This window comes from Lissotriton helveticus, chromosome 7 (genome assembly GCF_964261635.1).
Source record: "Lissotriton helveticus chromosome 7, aLisHel1.1, whole genome shotgun sequence".
Taxonomy (NCBI): Eukaryota; Metazoa; Chordata; class Amphibia; order Caudata; family Salamandridae; genus Lissotriton; species Lissotriton helveticus.
The window spans coordinates 1,258,798,140-1,258,824,637 of record NC_136068.1 but is presented as its reverse complement, the minus strand read 5'-3'; the positions used below and the strand labels follow the sequence as shown (position 1 = coordinate 1,258,824,637).

General features: G+C 46.9%; 1 protein-coding gene across 7 annotated transcripts in view; it reads left to right on the top strand.

The window, feature by feature from the left end:
• SPATA20 (spermatogenesis associated 20) overlaps positions 1–26,498 on the top strand; it is a 2,403,479-nt gene that overhangs the window by 1,741,174 nt on the left and 635,807 nt on the right. For all 7 annotated transcript variants that reach the window (XM_078654432.1, XM_078654437.1, XM_078654433.1 and 4 more), the window contains one exon: positions 24,306–24,386. In XM_078654432.1, the coding sequence (XP_078510558.1) occupies positions 24,306–24,386 (81 nt within the window). The remainder of the gene's footprint in view (positions 1–24,305; positions 24,387–26,498) is intronic.

Genomic DNA, 26,498 nt, shown 5'->3' with positions numbered 1-26,498 from the left:
TTAGAGATGTCCAATGTCGTTTTGTATTTTTTTTGCGCACGATGTTATTCATTAGTGCTGCACTGTGTGAATTTTGTACTGCAAATGTCTTGCAACATGAGTTAAGGTGTCTGTAGTCCAAAAGTAGACGATATGAATCGTCTGGCTTCGAGACAGGAAACAAAGGATTGTTCATTTGTGAGGTGCATGTTTCAATCACCCCCTGGTATTCAAGTTGATCTAAGATCTCCCTGACTTTCTTTTTAGCTTCTTGCTTAATTGGGTACTGCCTTTGTGCAGTTGGTTGACATTTTAACTGGATTTTGTGAGGAGGAGAGTCCTCATCCCATCCTACATGATTTTTATATAATGCAGGAGCTTGGGCTACTGCCCATTTTCTTGCATATGTATATTTTTTATGAATTGGAATATGATTTGAGAAGACAGGCATAATCATTTCTTCACCATGAGGGCACTCCCTGACAAACTCCGGTGGCCAGTCTTTCTCAGCTAAAAGGATGTCATAGCCTTTAGAAAGGTTATCCCAAAATAGACCCCTTACTTTCCTAGTCTTATCTCCCTCTATACGTAATGTTATCTCGTATATTTTATGAGGTTTGCTAACTCTGGTATCTGCAGTTTCCACCTGAATGTATTCATTCGTGTCCGCTGTCTCCAGAAGATTCATCAGGATCCTGCGAGCTATGGTCACTTCTGCTGCGCTGTCTAGCATTGTCTGGGCCCACTCTCCGTTTTTCAGTTGTGTCTTCAGTATCCTCAGCATGTTTAACTATTTTAATGCTGGCTACCTTCTTTCTTGGAAATTGTAATTTTTTACTTTGATGAGCAGGTTCCTTGTCTTTGGACTTGACGTGCTCTTCCCTGTGTTCTGACCGTCCTCTTCTTTCCGATTTCTGCGAGGAAGTCTGAAAAGATCGAGAGGGACGTGTATCAATGTCTTGATATCTATCAGGTTTCTTTAGATTATCCCTATTTCTAAGGTTGTATCTATTCTCAGAGGGCTCCCTCTGGGGAGACTTGTGTCCTTGGTCCGGAGATCTTGCTCTCCGCTGAGGAGACCTACCTCTGGACTGGAATCTTTTTTCTTTGGGAGTGGATTGTTTATTTCCATCCCAGCTCTTTTTTGGAGTGTTTAAATTATTTGTAATAAATATTTTTTCAGGATTTTCAGTTTGTTGGGGTTTTACTGGTTTCCAACCCAAACTATCTCTTCCTAGTTCTTCATAGGATTTTTCTATGATTCTGGCAAGTTCAATTGGTTGGTTTGCTATATCTGTTTCTTTCAATTTCTGGCGGATCGCCACAGATGCTGCTTCTCCTTTTATGTTGGCTAATAATATAGCCGAGACCTGCCTGAAGTCTTTCAGTAATTTCATACCCAGAGTTAAAGCAGGTTCTGCACCGTATTCATTTTGAATCTGTCTTAGCACATCTGGTATTATCGCCATAGACGGAACACCATGTGTTTTTGTGTAAATGGAAGCAAAGACTGTACCCCAAGTGTCACAGTCTTCCACATGTGGTGCGATCCCCATAGGAAGACAGATAGTCAGAATTCTGTTTTTCTCAGTAGGAGTAGTATCCGGAAATACTGCCTCTATTTGAGTGATTTTTTGTGCTAACCAGAATGGAATTTGTTCCCGTTTTGTGGGTACTTTACCCAGACATGATTGTATGTTCTGTGGTGTAATTTTGTTTGTGTTCCCCTGATGAGGGGTCAGCTGTGGAATGTTAATAGCTGGTAGGACTGTTGAAGTCCGCATTACATATTGGACTAATTGTCTATGTATTTTAATTAGTACTTTTAGCTGGACTAAAAGTTCTGGTACTGACATTTTTTCGATGTCGGGATGTGGTGTGCAGCTGGCTAAAACCGGCCACGTTGCTCCTGGTCTACCTAGTGGACCGAGCCTGGTGATGTGATTATTATGTTTTAGGGCGCCTTTAAACCAGAGCAGGTGCTCTTGGTATTTTAATGGGATTTCCACCTCCTCGAAAGGAGTGTATTCCTCTGGAGGTTCCTCTATTTTGTAATAGTGGAATTCGTGTGTGACAGCGTTTGCTGCTGGAAAGTTTATCCATGTGTAGAATACCTCTGTCTGCCGATATTCATGGGCCTCAATTACGAATACGACTATTCCACCTCTTGGTGTTAGTCCATTTTCTATAAGTTTAAGATAGTTTTTCTTATGTTGACCGGAATGAGTATAGCATTCGGGTCATTCTGTAGGAGATTTGTGTCATCCTCTAGGAGTCGAGCTGCTATTCTAGCTGCCTCCCTTTCTTCTTCATTTTCTGACATTTTTACTGACAAAGGTTTTTGTTGCAGATCAAGTTTCAAGGAAACAAAGATTAGGTGCACAATATTTTGGAACACTGTATCCTTCAACGTTGACTAAACCAAAAACTATACATAGGAATCTCTTCCTACTAAGTTACAGCGGATTTTAACCTTTTACCCACTCCAGACGTCTTTTGGAGTATTTACGGGAAAAAGGATCTGTGTGAAAAAGCACGACCGAGTTACTCTAACGTCTTGCGTTAGATTTATCGCCTTACCAAACGTTGGGCGCCATGTAGTGTAGTTCCTATATTCCCAATAGGCTCTGCGCATTGGAATAATATATTCAGCAGTGTAGACGTAGGACTGAGGTCGACTAGGTCCCTACTGACTATATTAGATTTAAGTTTTTGCCAGCTAGCTCAGAGGTCACTACAAACTTTCTCGAATAAACGAGGAGGAATTTAACCTCCCTGGATAGACAAGAAGGGATTAGCTTCTGACAACCATATAACATGACAACTTTGCTCCCTCAGAATAAGAGTGTATCTCTAGAGTCGTGTGAAAACAATAGACAGCTATTTCACTCAGTCATATGTGCGTACTTAGTTTCACCAGAGTGCAGAGAAAAGAGAGACAGGCGTTTTCAATAAAAGGTGTAATTTATTGAGCAGTCTTCTTCCTCATACAAGAGAAATGAATTGCCACAATTGCAACACTCGTAGTAAAGTAAAGTGCGTACAGTAAAAGGAGGATTATAAAATAATACTGTAAAAGCATTGATATGGTTTCTTAGCCATAAGATACTTTAAAATAGATAAAATATATACATACTTATATACATTGACTAACGTACTCAACTGGTGCTTCTAAATACGCCTACCCCTGTGTACCTGACCTAAGCCTAATACGTGGGAAGGAGTAAGTAAGTAGCAGTTTAAGTTAAGTTGTTTTTGCCAAGAATCTGACTCAAGAATTCTCTTTAAGGGTTTAGTCCGCTCCGTACCTGGGTATTAGAAAGCAGGAGGTCTGGTATCTCTCTCTCAGGACTCGATATCCCAGTAACCCGTGAAGCTATCTGGAAACACCGGAGCTGTGTTTCTCGGCAGGAGAAAAGACAGCGTCTCTCTCAGTGCGTCAAAAGGGAGGGGCAGCGTCCGTGGGCTCTCGCATCAGCTGGGCTCTCGGGCAAGTAGATAGCTGCTCCCAATACCACCACCGTGTGTTTGCTTAAGGCAACGTTGGTATATGTATACCTGTAAGGTGCCGGGTTTGATGTAAGGCTGGACATAAGACGTCAATAAAGATGTCACTAAGAACTGGCCGTTCTTACAGTGCTTTACAGGAGTTCTAGGATGAAATCAAAACAAAGCAAGGGGGATTTCCAGGTTGCTGGAGGTTTGGATTGTTTAGAGAACTCGTTGTGCTTTCTAGGGGACCGGGGGAAGTAGCCTTGCTTAATGTGACAGCACGTGCTACGACTGAATATGGATATGATTATTATGCCGTTGTATGGATATTATTGATTATAACCGGACTAGGGCATAAAATAGAAATATCGATTTAGGCTCCTGGATAAAAACACAATAGTCCTAATAGTGAATTACAACCATTTTCGTTTTTCACTATTGCAAGGCTACCTGTTCTCCATAGGCCAGAATGGACTGTTAGAATTATTACACTTTATAATCCTAGCAGACTCCGAGAACATGGTAGAAATTTGAGTATAGTATGCCTGGCCTCAGAATAATAAAATACATCTTTTAGTAACGTTTATTTTAATATTCTGTGTTTGCAAATATCACTTTTAGAAAGTAGGTATTTGCTTGCCTAACCATTTGAGCCTGCCTATGCGAGTTTGTGTATGCATTGTCTGGGTTTGTGTGTGACAGGGCTGGGGAATTCCAGGAGACAGGCTGGGGCAGCCCGGTGGTGAATAGGGAGATCTGCATCTAGATGGGAGGGAGGAGTTGCACCTGGGACCTGAATAGGGCTGGGCCGTCCCTCAACAATGCTGGCTCCACCCCCTGTGGTGTGTCTGACGTCTCTGCCCTGCACACTGAAAGAAGAGAAGGAAGACTGTCAACAAAGTGCTCCTGGACTGTACTTGCCTTCCACAATGCTGGCTCCACCTCCTGTGGGGCGTCTGATGTTCCTACCCTGTGCTGTGAAAGGGAAGGAGAAGTCTGGTCAACTGAGTGCTTCAGAACTGGCTTGAACTGGGCACAGGCCCCTCTCCCCTCAGAGAACAAAGGATTTTGGGGTATAAATATTGGGACCTTGATCCCAAGAAATTAGATCACTTCTAGCCTTACATGACGAAACCTCTGCTGAGAAGGAACCTGAAGAAACTGAGGAGAGACTATTCCCTAGCTGAAGTGCTGCTTGGGGGATTGGCCTGCAGTGGTTGCCTGACTGCCAAGGAAAGGAGAAATAACTTTTTGGACTTTTCTTTCAACTTGTGCAAACATCTCCAAGGGCTTGGAAGGGAGCTTGCCCCCTGACCGAGGTCCCAGGACCAGTGGACTTCACCAGCCTTTGTGAATTGCTGCTGGAAACAAGTGGCTACAGAGGCAGGGAGCTGTGACCGACTCCTACGACCGGCCCGGTGTCCTGTAGGCACCGCATCAAGCAACGTCCGCCTCGAACAACGCAAGCTCTGCGCTCACCGACTCCGTCAACGAGCTTAGCCTGCACTGCGACTGGAAGCAAACCGCGACGTGCAACGCCTCGCTACACCGAATTGAACTGGTCTGACCGACGCGGTCACTGCTGCTGACTTCGAGTCCTGTGACCGCACCGGAGTTGGGCACTGCCTCGCACGCTTTGCAACGCACCGCCCGACTTGCACTGCTGTCCGGACTGATCGACGCCAGCCCCCGAACTCCGGCTCGTTCGCCGCACCGTCTCGCCCTGCAACGCAAGCCTTGGATCCACCGACTCTGTCAACGGGCCGCTGCCTGCACCGTATGGAGGGACAACGCGTCCTGCAATGCTTACTTTCTGCACCGCGACGATCACCGGAACCGGCTCCCACATCCGTGCCGGCCGCCCCAAGTAAAAGGTACTGTGACTGAGTCTGTCGACATTTGAGTGGGCCCGTACCGACGCGGTCTGCTGGATTTGCAAGACTGTTATTTTTAACAACGCTGTAGCCCGTCCGGGCTACCGACTCGCACAGAACTTTGATTTAAGCCTTTTTAACTAGAACTCTTGAAAGCTAATAGTACTGTGGATTCTTTTTGTCATTTATTGGTCTTGTGGTAACTATATAAAGTACAACTTATTTTTGATATAAAACCTGTGCGCAACTACGTACTTCTGATACTTGTTCGGCCAGAGATCTCCATTATTTTCGAAAAGTCATGCCTGGTTCAGTCAGAATGGAAAAATCAGCATCCATTGCATCTGTAGACTGTGATTGGGAGGAAGTGAAACTAGAAAGCTACACCAACAACCAGCTCAAGAGCTTCTGTAAAAAGTTTAAAATATAAGTGGCCGGAATCACCAAAACGGAGCAATACCACAAGGTGCTGAGGGCCTGGGTGGAAGCAAGGAATGTCCCTGGTGATTTATTGACTTATGAGGATGCAGAGGAGCAGCTTGGTGGGTCACTGGGTCCTGAGAGGAGGGGTGCGCCCTCCCCAGTGAGTAGCAGTGTTTCTGCCCGAAGTCTGTCCCCAGAAGAGTTGGCAGACAGGAATGAAAACAGGATGCCTGAAATGGAGATGGCCAAGCTCAAATTGAATGGGCAACTGGAGCTAGAAAGCAAGAAGATGGCTCTAGAGGAAAAGAGATTGCAATTGGAGCATGACAAAGTATTGAGGGGGTTGGATCTGAAAGCCAGGAGCCAAGAGATTTCTCCCTCAGAAAGCAGCACGCCGTCAGCACCTGGGGATGGTAGAGTGTACATCCCCAAAGTTGTGGTAAAGGAGTTTTTCAAGAATGATGATATTGGGCAGTGGTTCAGAGCCTATGAGGTAGCCATGTCTTCCCACCGGGCCCCTGAGAGAGATTGGGGAGTGGGGTTGTGGGGAAAGTTCCTTAGTGAGGGGCGGGACACACTGTTGGACTTGCCTTCTGAAGTCCATATTTCCTATAGCCACATGAAAGAGGCACTCATGACTAGGTAGGGTTTAACCCCTGAACTCTATAGGCAGAGGTTCAGGAAGTGAAAAAATATAGAAAATAGTACCTGGGTAGAGTATGTCACTTTCTGTTGCAGAGCATTGGATGGTTGGGTAAAGGGCAGCAAAGTTAATGATTTTCATTGTCTCTTAGATTTGATTGCATGGGAGCACTTGTCTGATAATTGTTTTCCAGAGTTGCGCCAGCACCTGATTGATAGCAAGCTGACTAACCCTAGGAAGCTTGCTGAGGAGGCGGACCGCTGGGTCATTACCAGGGTCTACAAGGGTCACGTGGGAGACTCAGCCAAAGGTGGGCAGGGTCCCCAGCAGAAGAGTGGGGGGGACAGGGGTAAACAGAGGGAGTTCCGCAGAGGGCCCCAAAGTAATTCCCAAGGGAACCAAGGAAAAAGGTTCCTAGCCTCCCCCTAAGAAAAAGCCAGTGGTCCCGACAGGTATTCCTGTTCTACAGGGACCCCATAAATGTTACAGATGTGGAGACCTGGGTCATAGGGCGAATGATACCAGGTGCTGTCTGTTTGGTAAACCAGCACCCACTGGTGCCCCGCCCCGGCAGATGGCTAGTGTAGCCTTTGGGGAGGAGGTGGAAGTCCAAGGTGGGTGGGGTCCCGCAGAGATGTCACTTGTCTCTTTAGGAGACTGTGAGGGGGTCCCAAAGAACCCACTGCCCAACAACACTAAGAAATATGTGCAGTGGGTGACCATCAATGGCCAAAAGGTGGAGGCTCTTAGAGACACAGGAGCCAGTGGTGTGACAGCTGTCAGGTGTCACCTGGTGTCTCAAAAGCAGGTTGTCCCACATGCATTCTGCCGAGTTGTTAACACCGACAACACAGAAAATCATTGTCCAATGGCTCAGGTTCCCTTTGAGTGGGGGGGGGGGTATCTGGTACTCTTCAGGTAGCTGTGAGGCCCACCATGCCTGACTGTTTGTTGGGGAACGATTTGGAGAGCTCACCTTGGGAGAAGGTGGAGAAGAGTAGTCACCTGAGGATGGTGAGTCTGCCTGACTGGGCGTGCGTGACCACCCGGTCAATGGCAGCCAGCAGGGGTGCTCAAGAGGACCTGGAGCCTGAGAGGGAGCCCCAGGAACCTGCCGTAGAGAGAAGAGGCAGGGGGTGTTGAAACTGGCCCCCGAAGTTTCCACAGCCCAGGAGGAGGTAGACCCTGAGGGGGATGCACTGGAGCCTACCGGGGAACAGGTAGCTGAACTGGGGGACCTGCCTGAGCTGACCCATTGGCAGCAAGAAGGAGGCCCCTCCAGGGAAGAATTCTGCAGGGAGCAGAGAGAATGCCCTTCTATTGAGGGCTGCAGGTGATCAGTCTGGGTCACATTGGATCTACTGGGAGAATGGTCTCCTGTATAATGAGCCTAAGGTTGCTGAGCCTGGGTCAGCCCGTGTGCTGGTGGTACCCCAGAGATTAAGAGCCTCCCTACTGGGGCTGGCTCATGATGTGCCATAGGCAGGACATTTGGGGCAGGACAAGACCTTTGAGAGGCTTGTCAACCACTTTCATTGGCCCCGAATGCGCAAGAGTTCAGACACTCATTGCAAGACCTGTCAGATTTGCCAGGCAAGTGGAAAGAGTGGGAGGAAGCAGAAGGCTCCTCTCCAGCCATTCCCTGTGGTCAGTACCCCCTTTGAGCGGGTGGGGATTGACATTGTGGGCCACTGGACCCCAAGACAGCCATGGGCAACAGGTTCATCCTGGTCTTGGTGGACCATGCCACCCGGTACCCGGAAGCCATACCTCTGAGGACAGTGACGGCCCCCGTGGTGGGACGAGCACTGATGGGAATTTTCTCACGAGTAGGATTCCCTCGAGAGGTTGTGTCTGCCCGGGGCACCAACTTCATTTCTAAGTACATGAAGTTCCTGTGGCAGGAGTGTGGGGTAACTTACAAGTTCACCACTCCTTACCACCCCCAAGGAAATGGGTTGGTTGAAAAGTTCAACCGAACCCTGAAGGGCATGATTATGGGTCTTGAGGAACCCATGAGGCGTAAGTGAGACGTCCTCTTACCATGCCTGTTGTTTGCATACCAGGAGGTGCCACAGAAATCTCTAGGGTTCAGTTCCTTTGAGCTTCTCTATGGGCACACGGTCAGAGGACCTCTGAGTCTGGTCAAGTAAGGCTGGGAGCAATCTCCCAGGAAACCTCCCCAGGATGTATATAGCTACATGCTGGCCTTCAGGAACCAGACTAGGCGTTTCAGGCAACTAGCTGAGGCGAATCTGGAAGCCAGCCAGGAGGAGATGAAGCGGTGGTACGACCAGAATGCCACTCTGGTAGAGCTTCAACCTGGTCAGAAAGTGTGGGTCATGGTCCCAGTGGAGCCCTGTGCGCTCCAGGATAAGTGGACCAGACCATTTGAGGTTGTGGAGCGCAAGAGTCCAGTTACCTACTTGATGGACTTGCGGTCTCCCAGGAACCCCTTAAGGGACCTGCATGTCAACCGCCGTAAGCCCCACTTAGATAGGTCTGAAGTGGGCATGCTCTTGGCAACAGATGCTGGAATGGAAGAGGAGACTGAGCCTCTTCCTGACCTCCTGGCGGCCACAGAGCAAGATGGGACAGTGGATGGTGTTAACCTCTCTTCCACCCTGACCCCTGAGCAACAGAATGACTGTCGCCAGTTGCTGGGACAGTTTTCTGACCTGTTCTCCCTGGTTCCTAGTATCACAGATTCGTGTGTCCATGATGTGGATACAGGAGACAGCTTACCTGTGAAGCACAAGTCTTACAGAGTAACTGACAGGGCAAGGGCTTGCATCAAAGAGGAGGTCTCAAAGATGCTTGCACTAGGGGCGATTGAGTCCTCCAGCAGTCCTTGGGCCAGCCCAGTGGTCTTGGTCCCGAAGGCTCCGCGCCGGGTGCCACACCCGAACTCCGGTTCTGTGTAGACTACCGAGGGCTCAATTCGGTCACGAAGACAGACGCGCACCCCATCCCCAGAGCTGATGAGCTCATTGATCGGTTAGGGGTAGGCCTGGGCGGTAAATTCCGCTCCGCTTGCGTAATTTGGGTTATATCGCGTTCAGCGGAGAATGAGAAATTGCCCAAAATTCTGCGTTCCGCGATTTCGTGAAATGTTTTGCTTGCGTTCTCAAAATGCTTGTTTGCGAGATATTTCTCCCCGAGCACGCAAACAGCGATAGCGAACAGGAAAAAAACATCGCGAACAAGCAATTCCGGATGTTTGCGGAACTTCCGTGTTTTCGCGTAGATTCTTTACCATTTCGCGGAGATTTGCGTAACGCAATTATGCAAATTCCAGCAAGTTTGACTTGACGTCTGGGTATTGGCAGGTCGCCATGACTGATGGGGCAAAGGAGAGGTCAGCATTCTCCACACCAGATGGGCATTTACATTTCCGTGTTATGCCCTTTGAGATGAAGAATGCCCCTGCCACCTTTCAGAGGTTGGTCAACCAGGTGTTGGTTGGACTGGATGAGTTCAGTGCCGCCTACCTGGATGACATCGCAGTGTTCAGTGTCACTTGGGAGGAACATCTGTGCCACCTCTGGGAAGTGTTGTTGGCACTGCGGAAGGCAGGCCTCACGATCAAGGTGAGTAAGTGCCAGATCGGGCAGGGTTCTGTGGTGTACTTGGGACACCAAGTTGGGAGCGGCCAGGTGGCGCCCCTACAACCCAAGATTGAAACCATCCTGGCTTGGGAACCCCCCAAAACCCAGACAGAGGTGAAGCCATTTTTAGGACTCACAGGGTACTACAGGAGGTTTGTCAAGGAGTATGGCAACATGGTTGCACCCTTGACCGAGCTGACTTCCAAGAAGCAGCCCAAGAAAGTGGTTTGGACTGACACCTGTCAGAAAGCTTTTGAGGCCCTGAAAGCTGCCATGTGCACGGCGCCTGTGTTCCTGGCACCCAACGTCTCCAAAGAGTTCATCGTTCAAACAGACGCTTCAGAGCATGGTGTGGGGACTGTTTTGTCACAGATGAATGAAGAGGGCCTAGATCAACCTGTAGCATTCATCAGTAGGAAGTTACTTCCACGGGAACAGAGGTGGAGTGCTATTGAGCTTGAGGCATTTGCCGTGGTCTAGGCACTGAAGAAGCTGAGACCATACCTGTTTGGGACTCACTTCCGGGTTCAGACAGACCACAGGCCCCTCAGATGGTTGATGCAGATGAGGGGTGAGAATCCAAAGCTGTTGATGTGGTCCATTTCCCTAAAGGCTATGGACTTTACGGCGGAACACCGCCCTGGTACAGAACACGCCAACGCTCTTGGTCTGTCCAGATTTTTCCGCCTTAGTGATGACAACTCCCAGGAGGTAGGGTAGTTCTCCCCACATTTCAGCTGGAGGGGACACATGTTAGACCTGGCACCATTGTCGTGGGTCTCCCTTCCATTTTTTGCTGTTGCCTCATGTGTTTTTGCTGGTGTTGGATGCTTTGGGCACTGTGCCACTGCTGTCCAGTGCCACAGTGCAAGTGCTCTCTACTGTAAGTTGATGTATTGATTAGTGGTTTCATGATTGGATGTTTGGTTTACTTGTCAGACCCTAGTACAGTGCACTGAGTGTGCCCAGGGTGTGTAAATCCAAATGCTGCTAGTGGGCTTGCAGCACTGGTTGTGCCACCCACAGAAGCGGCCTTTTAAAACGTGTCTAAGGTCTGCCATTGCAGAGCCTGCGTGCAGTCTGGTACTGTCATGCTGACTGGGCAAGTGCACCCACTTGCCAGTCCCTAAACCTTCCCTTTTCTTCATATTAGTCACCCCTAAGGTAGGCCCAAGGGCAGGGTGCATTGTAAGTATACGGTAGGACAAGCCCTGATGTGTGTGGCATGTCCTAATAGTGAATTACAGCCATTTTTGTTTTTCCCTATTGCAAGGCTACCTGTTCTCCATAGGCCAGAATAGGCTGTTAGAATTATTACACTTTATAATCCTAGCAGACTCGGAGAACATGGTAGAAATTAGAGTTTAGTATGCCTGGCCTCAGAATAATAAAATACATCTTTTAGTAAAGTTTATTTTAATATTCTGTGTTTGCAAATACGACTTTTAGAAAGCAGGTTTTTGCTTGCCTAACCATTTGAGCCTGCCTCTGCGAGGTTGTGTATTCCTTGTTTGGGTTTGTGTGTGACAGGGCTGGGGAATTCCAGGAGACCGGCTGGGGCAGCCCGGTGGTGAATAGGGAGATCTGCATCCAGATGGGAGGGAGGAGTTGGACCTGAATAGTGCGGGGCCTTCCCTCTACAATGCTGGTTCCACCCCCTGTGGTGTGTCTGACCTCTCTGCAGTGCACACTGAAAGAAGAGAAGGAAGACTGTCAACAAAGTGCTCCTGGACTGTACTTGCCTTCCACAATGCTGGCTCCACCTCCTATGGGGCGTCTGATGTGCCTGCCCTGTGCTGTGAAAGGGAAGGAGAAGTCTGTTCAACAGAGTGCTTCAGAACTGGCTTGAACTGGGCACAGGCCCCTCTCCCCTCAGAGAACAAAGGATTTTGGGGTATAAATATTGGGACCCTGATCCCAAGAAATTAGATCACTTCTAGACTTACAAGACAAAACCTCTGCTGAGGATGAAGAACCTGAAGAAACTGGGGAGAGACTATTCCCAATCTGAAGTGCTGCTTGGGGGATTGGCCTGCAGTGGTTGCCTGACTGCCAAAGAGAGGAGAAAGAACTTTGTGGACTTTTCTTTCAACTTATGCAAAGATCTCCAAGGGCTTGGAAGAGAGCTTGCCCCCTGACCGAAGTCCCAGGACCAGTGGATTTCACAAGCCTTTGTGAATTGCTGCTGGAAACAAGTGGCTACAGAAGCAGGGAGCTGTGACCATCTCTCACGACCGGCCCAGTGTCCTGTAGTAACCGCATCGAGCAACGTCCACCTCGAACAACGCAAGCTCTGCGCTCACCGACTCCGTCAATGAGCCGTAGCCTGCACCGCGACTAGAAGGACACCGCGACGTGCAACGCCTCGCTACACCGAATCGAACTGGTCTGACCGACGCGGTCACTGCTGCTGACTTCGAGTCCTGTGACCGCACCGGAGTTGGGCACCGTCTCGCACACTTTGTGACGCACCGCCCAACTCGCACCGCTGTCCGGACTGATCGATGCCAGCTCCTGAACTCCGGCTTGTTTGCCGCACCGCTAGCTGCAAGCACCGCATCGAAGCACCGTCTCGCCCTGCAATGCAAGCCTTGGATCCACCGACTCTGTCAACGGGCCGCTGCCTACACCACATCGAGGGACAACGCGTCCTGCAACGCTTCCTTTCTGCACCGCGATGATCACCGGAACCATCTCGTGCATCCGTGCAGGCCGCCCCAAGTAAAAGGTACTGTGACTGAGTCTGTCGACATTTGAGTGGGCCCGTACCGACGCGGTCTGCTGGATTTGCAAAACTGTTATTATTAACAACGCTGTAGCGCGTCTGGGCTACTGACTCGCACAGAACTTTGATTTAAGCCTTTTTAACAAGAACTCTTGAAAGCTAATAGTACTGTGGATTATTTTTGTCGTTTATTGGTCTTGTGGTAACTCTATATAAAGTACAATTTATTTTTGATATAAAACCTGTGTGGTGTCCATTTGTAGTGTTGTCACTGGGTTACTGTATGTGGTCATAAATGCTTAACTTACACCGCCTCTGAAATAAGCCTTGACTGCTTGCGCCACGCTACCTAGAGGGTGAGCAGGGGTTATTTTAGGAGTGTATTCCCCCTTAGTCTGACTAAAAGAGAGGGTCCCTATTTGTCACAAGTACCTACCTGTGCCAACTAGAGACCCCCAATTCTAACAGGTAGGAAGGCGCATTCACTTTCATACCATATTTACAGTGGGAAAGTGCCCTGAGCCTAGAGGCCAAATAAGAGAATTAGCAAAACCCAGGTGGAAAAAGTGAAAAAGTTCAGGGAAACACTACCTGACGAGTATCAGGTCCAACATTTGTCTTCTGGCTCAATGGTAGTGGATAACCTCAGACCAATGAATCTTTCAAATAATATCCAAGGAGTATTCTCTACCATTCATAAAGAAACCTTTTCTTGTTCCCCCCGCCTTTTGTCTCTTTCCTATTCATTCATGATAACGACAGAGATGGAAGAGCTTTTGGTGAAAGGGGCCATAGTGATTGTTCTTTGTTTTCAGAGACAGGAGGTTGTTATTTTCTGATACCAAAGAAAGGGTGGATTTGAGACCCATTTTGGGTTTGACATTACTAAACTAGTTTCTCAAAAAGGTGAAATTTAGGATTGCCACTTTTCTTAATATCCGTTTTGCTTTTCAGAGTCAGGACTGGTTAGCCTTGTTGGATTCTTATTCCCATATACAAATTGTATGCTGTCACATGAAGTATTGGAAGTTCCCTGTAGGAAAGTTCCAGTGTGCTGCTCTACCCCTTGGGTTCAGATCAGCTCTATGAGTGTTCACCAAGGTAAAGGCTATGGTTGTGTCCCATCTTCATCAGAGACACATTCATTTTTCACCTTTTGTTTAGATGATTTTTCTCTAAAGGCAAACATGCAGGATTGCTGCAGGAAATCTTTCTGATACCATCGTTCTGGGTTCATCTATAAATTATAAGCAATCCCATGTGTCCTCATTGAGCTCAGTTTATTAGAGGAGTGCAGGACAATGATGCTACGAAGGAGTATGCAGTGCACGAAAGGCTGGCCAGCCAATAGCATTTCGGTACCAACACGGTCAGCAAGAGCACATTGTAGCTGCTGTTTCTCATATGTTCTTGCATCTTTTTGTTCATTAAAACGGATCTGTGGTGAGGACGCTGCAGGTGAACCGGATCTATGGTCAGTTTAGCAACAGGATTTTGATGGGTGTAGGGCTGCTGAAAAGTGAACAATATTGAAAAATATGTTCAAAGGGGTATCCTTTCGGAAATCTTGGCCAAAGTTGACTTTAGTGACAGATGCTATCCTTCAAGGTCCGGTTTTTATATGTGGCAATTGTCTTTGAATTTGCTGAGGGCCTATCATGAAAGGATACTACATATCAACCTTCTCGAGTTCTGGGCGGCTAGATTGGCCCTCCTCGAGTTGTGGCCGGTTAGAATAGTCTGGGTAAGGAGATATAGGGCCAGATGTACAACCAAGAAAATTGCGCATCGCAAAATGCAACTCTTTTGCGAGTCGCAAATTGCAATGCACAATTTTCGATGTACAACAGCGTATCTCACACAGTTTCCGATTCCTAATGGGGTAGCAAATTACGAGGCTCATTAAAAATGAGCCTCTCGCAATTTGCGAGCCCATTGGGAATGACAGCCCTCCCAGGGATGGGAGCCTGCTGGGCCCATCAGACCGCCATGTCTGGTTTTTTTTTTGTTGTTTTTTTTTATAAAGCAGCTTTTTTTTTTTTTAAATGCAGCCCGTTTTCCTTAAAGGAAAACGGGGTGCATTTAAAAAAGAAAAATTAAATTTTTCAGTTTCATTTTTTAAGCGCAGGCTGTGGTCTCTGGAACCACTGCCTGCTCTAAAAAAATATTTTCCAATATACTCACAAAGGGGAAGACCCCTTCCCCTTTGCGAGTGGTTTACCACCTACTTGAAGTAGGTGGTAAACTGCGAGTGTTTTGCGGACGCAAAACACTGCTAGTACATAGCATGTTGACTCATTATTAGGAAGGGATGCTCCTTCCTAATAGCGAGAGTCGCAAATGCTATTTTGCAAGTCAGTGACTCGCAAAACATTATTTTGTACATACTATTTCCCTTTTTTGCTGCCGCAAACGGAAGGTTCTACCATTTGCGGCCGCAAATAAGGGTCCTACATCTGGCCCATAGATCCCTTTAAACAAAACCTGGGTGATAAACTATCTCAACAAGCAAAGGGGAATGGGTTTGCTTCTTCTGTGCTGTGAGGCCATGGTCCTATCTTACAAGGCCACAGACAGAGGAATTGATCTATCAGCCATTCATCTTATGTCAGCCATTCATCCATTGCGGAACATCAAAGCAACAGCAAAATGCTCAACAGGATGTCAGTCAGTGACAAGTGGGAGATTCAACAGGAAATACATCTTCTGATATTTCAGAATTGGGTGTTTCCTGTTGTAGATGTGTGTTTGATAGCCTCAACAGCAAATTTCGCTTGTACTGCGCCATACACTGTGTCCTTCAGGATGCTTTAGGGGAAACTCGAACATTAGATTGGATTTTCCTGTTGCAATTTGTATTTCCTCCAACTTCCCTTCTACAGAGGATTATTCAGAAAAGATCATTCCATTTTGCTTGGGTAATTTTGATTACACCTGACTGAGCCTTGAGACCCTACTTCTAGATCTGTTACAGCTCAGTCTGAGTCCTCCCACGTGAAACCCTTTTTAGGAGGACCTCCTGTCTCGAAGCAGAGGAGAGATTGTGTATCACAGTCTTTAGAATCTAACTCTACATGCTTGGAGCTTGAACAGTTGATTCTAAAATTGTATGATTTTTCCAGAAAACGTTCTTGAAGTTTGCTCTTTCATATCTGGTGTTTTGAGAGCTCTATCAACCATTTCATGGTAGAACAAACATTTTTTAATCTTGACAACTATGTTGGCAGGCGAGTCTGAATTTGAGTACCCCTAAAATGTTAGCTGGCAGCTGTTTTGGTATATTTATTTTCTCCTAATTAGGAATCCGTGTTTAAAGTGCTGGCAGTGGTTTGGTTTTTGAATGGTCTATGGAGATGATTCCTTCCAATTCCATTTCATGTGCTGGTTTAGGATTTGAATTTGCTCCAAAGATTTCTAATGTGGCAGACTTTCGAGTCCCTTCATTTGCGTTCTTAAGTATATTTCTTGGAAAGCAGCTTTTTCACTTGCTAATAGTTTAGCTAGGAGAGTACGTGAGTTGCCGGTTTTTGTGTGCTTCTCCTACATTCAAGATTGTTTCTAGTGCTAAGGTTAAAGTATTCTTTTCTTTTTAAAGTAGTTTTCAGAGTTTGTGTTCTCTCCGGTTATTTCTTTATCATTATAAACCCTCCTTCAGATCTAGCTACAGAGGGTAAGACGTTACATGGTCTAGACTTTTGTAGTGTTGGGCCAACATTTTCTTATAACGTATGTTTTTTAGCGTGGCTGACAATTTTGGTATGATCTTTCAAGGACATCAGGTTTGGAAGGCTGTAAAGAAGCTGATAATACCTATGGGGTTGTCTATAACAGTTTGTAAATGTTATGATATGGTTGGACAGCAGTCTCCTGTTTGTTACCAGGGTGCATGGCGGCCACTAAAGCCCTGTTAAGTGAGAAGAGTTCCCGTTTAGAACGTTTGTAGAGTGGTGACTTTCTCTTTGATTTGCCCCTTCTCAAACCACTGTCTGGGTTTGGATGAGAGCGAGCAATCTTTATGCGTTCCTTGATGCTATGACTGGATATCGATAAAGTTCCTCAACCTTCTTCCTGTTCCTTGATAATAGAATGACTTAGTTGCGGAAGGTCTGGAAGTGGCTAGCTACTAGATTTCTTACAACCCTCTCATTTCCCCTCTTGACTTTTTTTCTCTTAAGGATATGTTGTTTGTTTGGCTCAGTGCATCATGCCCCTTTCCTTGAAAGAGTATGGAAAATGTGTGGGACGGAAATGGTTTTTGCAACCATTGGGTGCCTTTTATATAGTATGTACGTCATTTGCAGGTGAGTTGCATGATGTATGGCACCTTTATGTATGTATCACATCAAGGATGTGTGTAGCTGTAAGAAGGTTTTCATATTAGTCTGACACCATATAAAGTGTTCAGTTAGCAGAGCTATCATATCCATCAGAAAGGACGTTACCAAAGGTAACTTGTGCCTTAAGATGACACCTGAAGAATGTAAGTGGGTGCTTTTAGAACCTACCAGGCGAGACCAAATGAGCCCACCTCTCCAAGAAGCCGTCCTGCTGTATTTCAGTGGTCTCCAATATGTTTTGTTTTCCCATCTCATCTCCCACTGTTGCCGTTGGATCTATTTGCATCTCATATTTAGGTCATCTGTACTTTTAAATTCTTGTGAAATCTAATTGTCACTGAAGATTGCTTTCTTTAATCACCTTGGTCAATAATCATCTCGGCCAGCAGGCCAACAAATATCACTTACTGTTCCTGATAACTTTAACAGAATTTCACAAAGGCAAAGTGGTACCCATGATATATCCTTAGTCTTTTTTTTTCAATTTAGTCATCTCAGACTTTCATATCAGTGATGACAACCTTTTCTCAATATTGTTTCCTATACCTGGTTCCTGCATATTCAGAGGTCTAACAGGCACTGAGGGTTTTGCTGGGTGGAAACCTTTTTACCCTGTTATTTTACCTGCTTCTGACTGAGTCTTCGAAGTGAATCAGATATGGGCAAATACTGTACCACTGATAACATCAACGGATAGTCCTCTGTATTGCACAGTGGTAATCGCCTTGTAGCCCTGCACATGGGATTGGTGCTTACTGTTGCATTTTTTTAAAAATATATTTGCCAATTGAAAGCATCGGTGAGAAAGCTACATGTTCTGATAGATACATCTGCCTGTGGATTCCTCACCTTGTAAATATCCCCTGCGCCAGCAGCATTCGGAAATTTTTTGAAGCTCTCCACGCCCACTAGGACGACTTCACAATAGCATGGCTCTGCTCACGGCTCCGCTGACATCACCGCTGATGTCACCGGAGCCATAAGAGAGCCTCATCGGCGTGATGACGTCAGTTCCCTTTTTTCTGTGCCATCGACACTAACTGTTTTCTGGGACTCTCCGTAGCTTGTGTAGTTACTTTGTATTTCTGTTTTTTCTTCTTGTTGCCTTTTGAAGATGTCTTCGAGGAAATCGTGTTTCAAACCCTGTAGAAAGTGTGGGGGTCATATGTCTATCACTGACCCCCACGAAGACTGTGCCTGGTGTTTATCGTCCAACCATTATGTCGAGGGGTGCTCTTGCTGTCGCAAGATGAACCCTAAAGCTTTAAAGGAGAGAGAGGCCAAACTCTTCATGGCGAAGATGAGAAAGGAAAAGAGGTCGAAGGAGATCAAGATCAAGGTCGAAGTCGTCGTGTGGTCATGTTACGAAGTCGAAGAAGCACAAGAAAAAGAAGAGACACGGCTCTCCGCCGTTCTGACAAGTATACGGCTCCGAAGTCGACTTCGCCAGCTCCTCGACATCATAAGGACTTCGTTTTACCTTCTTCTTCAGGTTTGAATCGGGTATCTCCAGTTCGATCGGCTTCGCCTGAAAGATCCCTGGTTCAGTCTCCGATGCCGGTTCAGTCTCCTGTTCCGGTAGATGAAGCTCCAGTTCCTGATGAGTCTGTGGCTCCATTGGCTCCACTGTCGGCGCCGGTTAGCCCGATTCCGGTAAAGCCTCAAGTAGACACTGTCCCGGGGGTCTACCCACCTTTCCCTGGCACGGGTACAGATCCATCACATTACTTAATATGGAGTCTTCACTAGAGCCATGTACCCCTCTGGAGTGCCTTCGGGTCCCATGGGTCCAATGGCCTTTAACCTGGGAGTTCCTCAGGCGTATGCTCAGGCTCCATTTATGCTGTTTTTACCTGCAGCTCCGTCCTGGCATTTTGCGGCGCCGAGGACATTGAAGCTGTATTATTCCTCTCCTGCGCCTTCAGTTCGACCTCGTTTGACTTCGATTGTGACTCCAGATCGAAGTTCGGCGACGGTTCCGGATCCGGATACGTCAGAGTCGTGTTTGGCGCCGCCGATTCCAAGGATGAGGTCGAGTCGAGAGGCGCAGAGAATTTTGGAGGAACAACGTTATCAGCCAGAAGAGGAAATGGAGGAAGGTGAGCTTGAGGAGTCAGAGGACTTGTATGAAGGGCTGAAGGAAGCTAGTGGACTGGATACGTCCCTGGAGTGGGAACTTTCTCCTAGTACAGATGCTCCTTCTAAGGATGTGGCTCCTTACCACACAGTGATTAGAAAAGCAGCAGAGCTTTTAGATCTGCAACTTCCAACTGCTGAGTTTAAATCTAACATTTTAACTGAGGTACAGCATTCTCCTTCCACTGTGATTGAGCCATTATTGCCCTTTAATGATGCTATCAGTGAACCAATGTTGAAAGTCTGGCGTGAACCCTTTTCAGCTCCAGCAGTATCAAAGTCTGTCGCTAGGAGGTACAGGGCGGCTCCAGGAGACCCGCATTTCCTTACATCTCATCCTTCTCCTGAGAGCCTGGTGGTACAAGCTACTTGTTCTAAGAAATCTTCAGGGACATTTCCCTCAAGTCCCTGGGGACAGAGATTCTGCTAAAAAGGTCTTTTCGTCAGCAAGTATGGCAATGAAGTCCACTAATGCCACTTGTCTGTTGGGCCATTACATACATGCTCTTATGGATTCCGCGAAGCAGATTATTCCAAAATTGTCTGAAGAGGACAGACTGAATTTTAATGAAGTCTTGGCGGATACTCAAGCGGCTGCCCACCAAGTTATACAGAGTGGTCTGGACAGTACGGACTCTGTTGCTAGAATCATGGGTTCTTCTGTTGCCACGAGGAGAAGTGCTTGGCTTCGGTCATCAGAGTTTTCTCCTGATGTACAAGCTGTTCTTCTTGACCTCCCTTTTGATGGCTCCGGGCTGTTTGGTAGAAAGGCAGAGTCAGCCTTGCAGAGGTACAAGGACAGCAAAGCCACGTCAAAGTCTTTGGGCCTGCAGGCGCAGCCTAAAGGCTCCGGCTACAGAGAATGCTGAGGCTTTGGCAGGTCGTCCTTTCGGACCTACAGGCAGTCTCGGCAGCAACAACAGCAGCAAAATCCTCTGTACAAGACCTACAGAGGCAAGAACAGAGGTCGTCCACGAGGTAGTCAGTCCTCCTCCTTCTCCTCCTCCTCTACCTCCCCTCCTATTGCCGGTTCAGCAAAGCAGCCCTATATCCACCATCCTGGATCATGTGGGTCCTGTGGGGGGTCGGCTTTCCCATTTTCTTCAAGATTGGGAATCGGTCACTACGGACCTTTGGGTTCTCAATCTTGTGGAAAATGGGTATGCCCTTCCCTTTGGGGAATTTCCTCCAAATTACCCTCCTTGCCAAGGGGCATGTACGAAGGAACATCTTCTACTTCTGCAGGAGGAAGTCCTTACATTGCTACAGAAAGGTGCGATAGAGGTGGTCCCGGAGCGGGAGAGGGGTCAGGGATGCTACTCCTGGTATTTCCTGATTCCCAAGAAGGATGGCCGATTACGTCCAATCCTGGATCTCAGGATCTTGAACCTTTTTCTGAAGCAGGAGAAGTTCAAGATGCTCACCCTTGTGCAGGTTCTTCAAGCGCTGCAACAGGAGGACTGGATAGTGTCCATTGACTTGCAGGATGCGTATTTTCATATTCCTATCCTAAAGTCACACAGGAAGTATCTCCGTTTTACCGTAGGGTCGCAACACTATCAGTTCTTCCGTTTGTACTGCACCTCGAGTCTTCACCAAGGTGATGGCAGTGGGGGCAGCCAATCTCAGGAGATTGGACATTCCAGTTTTCCCCTATCTAGACGACCGGCTGCTCTAAAAGCGGAGTCACCAGAGAAGGTGCTTCATCATCTGCAGGTGACAACCCAGCTGCTGTACACATTGGGTTTCTCGATAAATGTGCCCAAATCTCACTTGGTGCCCTCTCAGCACAACCTTTTCATAGGGGTGGTACTGGGCACTACTGTGTGTCGAGCATTCTTACCTCCAAAAAGCATTCTCGACATTCAGGAAATGGTCTCTTTATTCTACAATGGAGTGGTCATTCCAGTCCTGAAGATCCTTCGTCTGCTCGGTCTGTTTGCTTCCTGCATTCTGCTGGTCAACCATGCACGCTGGCACATGAGGGCATTCCAGTGGTGCCTCTGCAGGCAGTGGTTTCAACACAATGGAGATCTCAAGAAGTCTATCAGGATCACCAGAGACACTGCAGCGGATCTGTCTTGGTGGAGCGTGGAGGGCAATCTGTCTCAAGGAAAGCCCTTCCAACTTCCTCCATCGGTGGCCACAGTGATAATGGATGCATCCACTCTAGGGTAGGGTGCTCATCTGGGGGACTTGGAGATCAAGGGTCTTTGGTCACCAGAGGAAAGGTTGCTTCACATCAACCATCTAGAGTTGCGGGCGATACGTTTGACGCTCAAGGCCTTCCTCCCCTCCCTTTGCGGTCGGTCAGTTCAGGTCCTGACGGACAACACTGCCTCAATGTGGTATGTCAACAAGCAGAGAGGAGGTGGGTTGCATCGTCTCTGCAGAGAGGCTCTGCATTTCTGGTCCTGGGTTCAGGACCATCAGATTTGTCTGATGGCAAATCTGGCCGGGGTTCTGGACGTGCGGGCGGACAGTCTCAGTCGGCAGTTTTCCGCCAACCATGAGTGGAGGCTTCATCCAGAGATGGTTCGTCATTTCTTTCAGATGTGGGGAACCCCTCAGGTGGGCCGGTTTGCCACTCACGAGAACGCTCACTGCCCGTCATTCTGCAGTCTCCAGTATCCGATGCAGGGAGCTTTGGGGGACGTGTTTCAGTTGAGTTGGAGCTCACAACTCCTTTACGCATTTCCTCCCATACCATTGATTCCGCGGGTTCTGAGGAAGATTCGCCAAGACCGGGCCCAAGTCATATTGATCGCCCCGGATTGGCCAAGAAGGAGGTGGTACACAGAGCTACTTCACCTCTCGTCGCACACTCCACTCCGTCTCCCTCTCAGGGCAGACCTCCTCTCGCAGTCGCAGGGGCAGGTTCTACACCCCCACCTCCAGAGCTTTCACCTTCATGCCTGGAGATGGAACGGGGCAACCTGAACTCTTTCTCTCCCCTGCCTAACGTGGTGGACGTTATTTTATCGGCCTGGCGACACTCCACCAAGTCTATCTATTCCTAGAGGTGGTCCAAATTTGTCGGCTGGTGTGGAGAGAAGTCTATCGACACTTTGAGGGCTCGTTTATCCGACATCCTTCAGTTTGCTCTCTCTCTAGCCCAGCATGGCTTTGCTGTGTTTACTGTGAAGGGCTATTTATCGGCTTTGTCTGTGTTAATTTGCTTGCCGGATCAGCCGTCCTTGTTCAAATCGCCCATTGTGTTAAGGTTCATTAAGGGCCTCACTAACATGTTTCCGCCCACTCCATTTATTGTGCCTCAATGGGACTTAAATCTTGTCTTAACCTACTTGATGGGTTCTCCCTTTGAACCCTTGCACAAGCGTACCTTGAGACTTTTGTCCTTTAAGACAGTTTTTCTTGTAGCCATTACCTCGGCAAGGAGGGTAAGTGAGATTCAAGCTCTGAGTTCAAAACTCCCGTTCTTGACCATTCGTGCTGAAAGGATGGTACTCAGGATCAGGGCTGATTTTCTGCCTAAGGTGGTAACTCCCTTTCGTCTTCGGCAATCCGTTACCCTTCCTACCTTCTATCCTCCCCCTCACCCTTCCAAGGAGGAGGAACGGCTTCACCGTCTGGACCCTAAAAGGGCAGTGAGTTTTTACCTCAATAGGACTAAAGACTTTTGTGTGGATGACCAGCTTTTCGTTGGCATTCAATGGTCGCAGGAAAGGCAGAGCGGTGCACAAGCGCACCCTTTCCAGATGGATTATCTTTTGCATCAAGATCTGTTACTCTTTGGTTGGTAAGAATCCTCCAGAGGGTATAAGAGATCACTCTACCAGAGCAAAGTCTTCTACTTCTGCCTTGTCTAGAGTTGTTCCTGTGGAGGAAATTTGTAGAGCAGCAACTTGGGCCTCCCTCCACACTTTTGCAAAGTATTACTGCTTAGATTCCGAGGTGAGGAGGGATGGACACTTTGAGCACTCCGTCCTTCAGGACTTTTTGGTATAGAAGGGTGGACACCCTGCTCCGGAAGTGGGGACTGCTGTGGGACTCTATTCACTAGATCAGGAATCCGCAGGCAGATGTATCCATCAGAAGAACAAGTTACTTTCCTTTGTTAACGCTTTTTCTGGTGGATACAGTATCTGCCTATGGATTCCTCACTGACCCACCCGCCTCCCGGTTGTCCACCCTTGTATACCTTCAAAAGTGACAATGTTATAATGTTTATCTGTAACTTTCATGGGAAGTGCATTATTCTATTGCTTTCCTGCATTAATTTAACACTCTGTGTATTGGTTTATATGCTGTGTACTGTGTATACTTTATATTTGTGGTCGGTCTGCCCGAAAGCCTCGAAGGCACAGAAAAAGGGCGGAACTGACATCACGCCGACGAGGCTCTCTTATGGCTCCGGTGACGTCAGCGGAGCCGCGAGCGGAACCATGCTATTGTGACGTCGTCCTCGTTGGCGTGGAGAGCTACAAATAATTTCTGAATGCTGCTGGCGCAAGGGATATTCACAAGGTGAGGAATCCACAGGCAGATACTGTATCCACCAGAAAAAGCATTACTGAAAATAAGTAACTTGTTCTTTTGCAACACACAGCTTATTGTCTGGTGTTATCTTCACCAAAGGATACAAATGCTAAATCCAGGACTTTTCAGGAACTTGTTTGCTGTCCCATGCTGTCTGCTCACTTTCATTTGTCTTCACTTTGGGAGTGTGAGTCTTATGTTGAGCCTAAGGTATGGTTGTTTTGTGATGTTTTATGATGTCATCTGTGTTTGTAGCAATAGCCCTCACTTATTAGTCAAAAGCAAATCTCCTGTCACTCTAATTATAGTCCATGCCCTTCAAACTATTTTTTAAAGATGGAGATGAGGTAGGTGGGAGTGTGTTTACAGATAGGAGATACAATGCATGAGTCGTACCACACAGCCTAACTGATAATAGCTTTTGAGGAAGCAGTTTCCGATCTCCCCAGATGGTGGCAGCACCATTTGTATTTTATGACCGTATTCACAGAGCAAAGAGCATAGTAAATTACAATCCAGTTCATTGTTGCATGCTTGTCTTTGTAATGCATGTTGAGTGGTTTAATCCGTATCCACGTTTTCCAACAGGTGGTTATCTGTGGAAAGCAGGATGCACACGATACTCAGGCGCTCCTGAAGACAGTACACAGCATCTACACTCCCTATAAGGTAAGAACACACTACTATATACTGCAGCTCGTGTGCAGTGCCTGAAACCCCAACAGAGCAAAATAAAATGTAAAATGGTCATCACAACCTCCTCTTTTATGCAAACATAAGGATAGGGAGAAAAAGACAACACGCAACACCACAAGCCTCCTTAAATCTGAGGTATACAAAAAGCCAAAAGCTGAACAACAAAACAGATAGTTACCTCATGTCACCTGTGTTGAAAGAAAGTTGATTCTTTTAACTATTTCAGTGTGTATTTTCCTCCAGGAAAAAGGCTGTTAGGATTTGTTTTTTAATTATATATCTTTTTTATGGTGCCACCCATGTCACTGGCACGTCATACACTTGTAATAGAAACCTTGAACAAGTTTAAGGGTGTAGTTCAACAACATTAAGTAGCTTTCCGCAAATGTAGCATGGCTGCCATTGAATTAATTTCTTAAATTGACAATTACTCTTTAGGAAATAATACTTTTAAACATTTTCTTTTAAAAAATTATGGCGACATTGAGTATTTTAAGTGTCGTAGGAGAGCATTTGATATGGTAGGGTCCCAACTTAATTATGCTTCTCTACCAGTTAAGATGTATGTATTTTATTTAAGCACTGAACAAAGACACTGGCTAACCTTTAAGTGCTAAGGATAAACAAACAAGTTGTACTTCTAGTTGTTGCTTACGAGAGGCAAGGCTGGCAGTAACTGCACCTCTTTTACAGCCAGCCTTGCTTCTCGTAAGCAACGACTATAAGTACAAAGTGTGTGTTTATGCACTGCTTGCAGGTTTTTAAAACATATAAATAAAAGGCATTGTTATTTAAAATACCAATAGCTCAAACTCTCAGAAAATGCGAGACCTATTGCACTGTAAATTCTTGTTTCATTGGTTAACATGCGCACTCCTGTCAACAGGTCCCATGTCGTGTGTGGCCTCTTACTCCTGCCCTGAGTTTTATTCAGGAGCGCTATATGTAGGTGGAGTTTTTGGCCAGATAACAGTCCACAAATAAAGACTATCGACTATGACTGATGCTCCAATGAGTGACATATGATTGATGTTGCAATGCATGACATATGATTGATGCTGCACTGCGTGACATATGATGGATGCTATAATGCGAGACAAAGTGCCACTTAAAAGATCCCCAAATGCAAGGCACAGTTGTCGTGAGTACAGTTTGGCTAGTGCAACTTGTGCTTCCCTGTATCTGAAATTAAAGTTAGTCATGCTTGCAACTAGAAGTCTTTGAGCACCTGAGGTTTTAAAGTGGCTTTCCTTTAGTCCGTTGAGTGCTGCGCTGGCAGTATCAGCACAGGCCATTTAACAACTACAGAAACTGAGTGAAAAGTTTCCACAGTAAATGATATCAATGACTTACGTTTTGGAGCTGAAAGCCAGTGGCGGATGGTGACACTTGAAAGTGGTGAGGCGTAAACCAATTGTCGTACTTCACTGTGGCGAGCGAGCAAGCCTGAACCACCACGGGGCTTTTCCACCCGAGAAAAGTTTGAAAAAAGAGTGGGCAAATGGTACATTTTCATGCAAAGAAATCCCATCTCGTGAACTCAACAGGGTGCAGCTTTAGTTTGTGCAGCAGGTGCAGTGGCACCAGGGCACAGAGGGGCTACCAAAGCCTGATTATTATTGTATTGTACACTTCAGAGAGCAGTATTACGGCCCAGTCCATCTGTCTCAGCAACCCAGGCGAATTATTTCTCAAGTGCACCACTCACCTCACACACTCATCAGGGGGAAGAAGTACAAAAGCAGCACAGCGACTTTTAGTAACACTTGAAGAACTTGGTCTACGAGCGCTTAATGGGAGATTCCCAGGGGATTGTCCCCAAGTAGCAACATTCCACAGTACAACAACCAGTTCAACAATTGACTTCACCTTCCTCTCTGGTAATTTGTTTCAAGTGAACTCCGACTTCCATATTGGTTTACTTGACTACAGCGACCATTTACCTCAAGAAGTGACACTAGAGGCTTTTGCAACTCCAAGCCCAGCACGCGCCATTGGGCATGAACTAGTTTACACAGCGAACGATAGGCGGTTAAAGTTCCGACTTCATGGAGGGGAGCCATCATTTCCCCCATCTTCAAAAAG